The 4,810-nt window shown below is 29.4% G+C and overlaps 1 protein-coding gene across 1 annotated transcript; it reads left to right on the forward strand.

The window, feature by feature from the left end:
• Positions 1-3,609: 3,609 nt before the first annotated feature.
• On the forward strand, positions 3,610-4,287 carry LOC110037476 (two-component response regulator ARR10-like; the record flags this gene model as incomplete). The annotated part of the gene is made up of 3 exons (XM_020742133.1): positions 3,610-3,694; positions 3,789-4,130; positions 4,211-4,287. Coding segments are annotated over exons 1-3 (504 nt in total), but the record flags the coding sequence as incomplete, so codon positions are not given.
• Positions 4,288-4,810: the final 523 nt, after the last annotated feature.

Below are 4,810 nucleotides of genomic sequence, written 5' to 3' on the forward strand. Positions count from 1 at the left end.
TTGATTATGGAGACTACTTTTGTGCCTCCTTACACAATCTTGCATATAAATACATACCTTGTTCCACCATGAGCTGTCTAAAAGATGTTATTATCACTGATTTTGTGTTTTAGTCTATACTAAAGTTGAATATTGTTAAAAAATCAGCATAAAACTAGGTATGAATCATATTTTTACTTTGATGAAAAACTAATTTATATAAATTATGACTGTTATACACGTTAAAGTTAACACAAGACATGGGCAATGCCAAGAAGGATGTTACCAAGCAAATCAGACAGAAAAATAGGCAAATAAAATTACCTTCACCATAAAGGATATGGTGGAATTTGATCAACAAAATGAGAGGATGGAGTTGGTCTCTAAGGTCATAGGTGTACAATATATAATCATCAAGAAGGAGATGGGGAGTAAACCAAAGAACTTGTTAGTCGATTCCTTGTTAAAATTGGATTTGACATCAATGACTTCATCATGTTCCACATTTGTTGTTTTCAAGTTTTCTTCAGCATGCAGTCAACTTTGATTACCTATAACCCTTACTATGCGTGATGAAAGAATCTCTGCAGAATGCATAACATGAGAATCTTTAATTAAGAAATGCAACTACATTTAATAGCTTTTTTACTGCATTCCTCCAAAAATATTGTCTTTTATCTTTGTTTATTTAAATTGCAGTTTACATTGTTTGAACAGTTGCACTTGGGTATATATATAAAAGAAAAGTTATAAATACATTTTCTTGGAGCTTCCATATTAATTTTTTTGAGTTCAATGTATTCTTAGGATTTGTCTAATGGAATATGTTCAATATTCCTTGGGATTTCAAATGCTTATTCAGTTTAGCCTATGGAAATTTGGAAAAAAAAATTATTTCTTTATTTGGAAATTTGGAATGACGGAAATGTTCTGCAAGTTGTTTTCTTGTTATGATCTGTTCTGAGTTCTACTTATTCTTTTTTATGTGGCATTTACATACATACCAACTAGTTCCTACATAATCATATATTTGAAAGCTAAACTTTTCTTTTTAATATTTATACCATGTAAATCTTTCATATCATATTAAATTTTAAGTTCATGTTAGATATGTAAATACTTATGAATTGAGTGGTATTCAAATTAGATACTTGGAGGCAACACATACCGTTAGCCATATTATAAGCTATGGAATCAAGCAAAGAGCATAAACATTTTTCCAGCCATATTATTGAGGAAAGTCTTAACAGCCCATGTGATTTGATAAAAAAAAGTAGCTTGTGAACAATTTTCATACTAATTAGTCCAAAGCTTAAGAGAATTTCTTCTAATTTATGCCCTTTCTACATATTGTATAAGTATGGCAAAGGGAACAAGCATAATGTTTTGTATTCAATCAGTAATATTGTGATCTGAATCAATTCATACTCGAGTTAGACTTTGCGCTTAAAATGATGAAATTGCAATAGGATTCTAGTTTTAATATTTTTAACTAAAATAAATCTACTATTATAAAGATACAATATAGAATCATAATGAATTTTCTAGTAAAATTCAAATACAAAAGACTTTAGAATATTAACCTTGTGCATCTTGTTGAATATGAAACTAATTATGAACCATTTAAAGTAAATATGTATGCATTCGTCGCATGCATTCGTTGCATGCGAACCTTCTTAATTCTTTCCATGACAGTACAAAACTGTGTTGATATTTTCTAATCTTTTTGCTACAGTGTAAGCGCAGCTAAATTTTTCAAAAAATAGAAACCAAAGAAGAGTACCTCATTCAAAAGTTATTTGCAAAACTCAAATTACATGATTTCATTACAAATGAATTTTGAAGCCCGTATTTACTTGGCACTAATATGCTCCCAAGGCAGATTCGATCCATAAATTACTAGGCTTGAAATTAGTCGTTTCTTGCATTTGGCATCTCATTGTGCACATTTTAGGATTTCATATCTTTGTAAATTTCCCCATTTTGGGTGATTAGCATACATACCATACAATTCTTATGTATTTACATATCCAACCCCTAAACTTTAATATTTATTTATATAACACTCATATGTCACATCACATCAAATTTTTCATTAACTTTTTTGATATAATTTTGACATATTCAATGAAATATAAAAATGTAGGTTTTATACATGTAAAATCTTGTCTGACTGTTTGATTTTAGTGGTCAACAAAAACTACAACTATTGTTGTATTTTAAATTTAGTAATTCAAAAATACATATATGATGTCTATGTAAATATTTGATAGCAGGATAATATTGAATTATTGAGACAACAATAGCTAAAAGCAAATAAAAAACGGTAAATACCATCATATAGTAAAATAAAAGAGCAGTTAAAAGTACATATGCTTCTAAAAGGCTTAATGCGAAGTCAAATGCTACCATTGAGCAGAAGATCATGAGTTTTCCCAACCTATCTACTTCATAGAGTTGTCCAAAATAAGGGAAAATGATTGCTTCATTTGTATGACTTTCATGTCATCCTTGATGACTGACTCATCATTTGCAAGATTGAGAATGAGAAAACTTTGCCTTGGAAGATCAGTCCATACCAAGAAATCAGAGAAATTATCATTAACTGGATATTATAGCCACTGCATCTCTGTAGAAAACAACTTGAGTAAAACAAAAAATTGAAATGTGGTAACACTATAGTTTCTTAGCATTATAAGCATTTTAATAGCAACAATAACAGTGGCTTCAAATACATGCTTTTTATTTTTTATATTTATAACATTTAAATATTTCATATCATATAGAAAATAATATCCTTTTAACCTTTAAAATTAAAATACATCTTTGCACGGGAGGATATATGTAAAAATTGAAGTTTAGGTGTTGGATATGTAAATCTTCCTATTTCCAATAGTTTTTCTTTTACATTTTTCTTTTACACTTCAGTTTTTTTTTAATTAGTATATTTTAAAAATAATATTTTTTAAAATATTCATTCTGACTATTTAATCATGGCCGTCCAACATTTTGACCTCCTTAATTAAATAAAATATAATTTGGCACTATATTTCTATATATATATATATATATATATATATCAGCCAACTTTTTTTTTTGTCACTCTGCTTCGGCCCTTTCGGCCCTCACTCTCGCTAAAATTTTTATAACACGAAGATAAGATTGTACGTTTGATCGGGTTAAAAACAGTTGTAGGCTTTCTCGAGGACAATTTTCAGAAGTTGAGGTTGAATGAGTAGGAAGGAAAATTCTTTTTTTCTTTTTAAAAAATAATATCATGATATATAAATAAATAAGCATGTGCTTTATCTCATGTTCACGTTTCAAATCTATACACTGTATGTAGTGTCTACTACTGTGTTAACAAACTTTTTCTTACAAACAACTACTCTTACAATTTATTTTGGTTTGTAAACTATTTTTTAACTGCTTTTAGTTTCTAGTGCCTATTGTTGCATATTTATTATAAAATTTTCATTTGTGAGCAATTAATTCCATTTTTTCTCATATTAAGTACACCTACATTGATTTCTTATTATTAAAACAATTTCATGTATTATAGTCACGGTATGTGATCATGCACGTCAAGCTTTGGAATTGTTGAGAGCAAATAGAGATGTATATGATATAATGATTACTGATGTCAATATGTCTGAAATGGATGGATTTCAGCTACTAGAGATCGTTCAGAATGAAATAAACTTGCCTGTAATCAGTACGTAAACAAACTACAACAAAAATTTCAATATTTATTTTATCAACTACTTTTGTTGACGATTTTTTTTTAATTTGATTAATTTTATATGCAGTGATATCTGTTGATTCTGAATTCGAAGGAGTCCTGAAAGCTATTAACTATGGGGCAGTTGACTATCTCGTTAAGCCTGTGCGCCTGGAAGAACTAAAACTTATCTGGAGGCATGCAGTTAAAAGATATCTTAATGAAAAAAAGGATGCTAATGAAATAAGATCTAAAGATGTCCAGATTTCAGAACTCGTCAAAAAATCTAAATATCGTGTAAGAGAAAGAAATGATGATGCTAACAATGATTCTGAAGATGGCTTACCCTCACAAAAGAGAGCTCGATTTACTTGGACGTCCGAGCTCCATGCTAGATTTATCGATGTCGTTAACCAACTTGGTGTAAAAAGTAAGTATTTTTTAGTCTGATATTATTTATACACTTCAAATTTCTTTCCTGATCTTAAAATATGATTTTTTAATTATCAGAGGCAGTCCCTAGAAAAATATTTGATATGATGACAACTCCGGAACTTACTAGAGAAATCGTTGCCAACCATTTACAGGTTTGCTCATGAAACAAACATAAATATACATGAATTACATGTTCTTTTTTTCACTGTTGATTAGGGGCTTGGTAAACAAACTTTTAATAATACTGGAGCAAGATTTTGTGATGGAACTTCTCTCCCAAAAGCTACTAACAAATTGGACGCCAATTTATATGATAGTAAGTCGAAATCTCTTGCATATATTCTAAATATGCAATCTCAGAATGATTATGCTTACAAATGATCCCCAAGTATGGTTCCCTCATTTTTTGAGACATCAAAATAAATTTTACTCATGCAAACTAAATAATTATGATTGCCAGCAGGTTCCTGTATGACACAGATTTATCAAACTTTGTGGTCAAGTGAATGATATATTGAGCCTAATTTAGTTCCCGAGCTTGAACTTATTGTGGAACGAGCAGACATCGACATGTTTTTAAACTACGACTTCAGTGATAACAATGGTTTCAATGAGCTCGCCGCAATATTAAATTGTAAGTATTTAAAAATTTAAAATTTATTTCATATCATGATT

Source organism: Phalaenopsis equestris, unplaced genomic scaffold, assembly GCF_001263595.1.
Source record: "Phalaenopsis equestris unplaced genomic scaffold, ASM126359v1 Scaffold219960, whole genome shotgun sequence".
In the NCBI taxonomy this organism is placed as follows: Eukaryota; Viridiplantae; Streptophyta; class Magnoliopsida; order Asparagales; family Orchidaceae; genus Phalaenopsis; species Phalaenopsis equestris.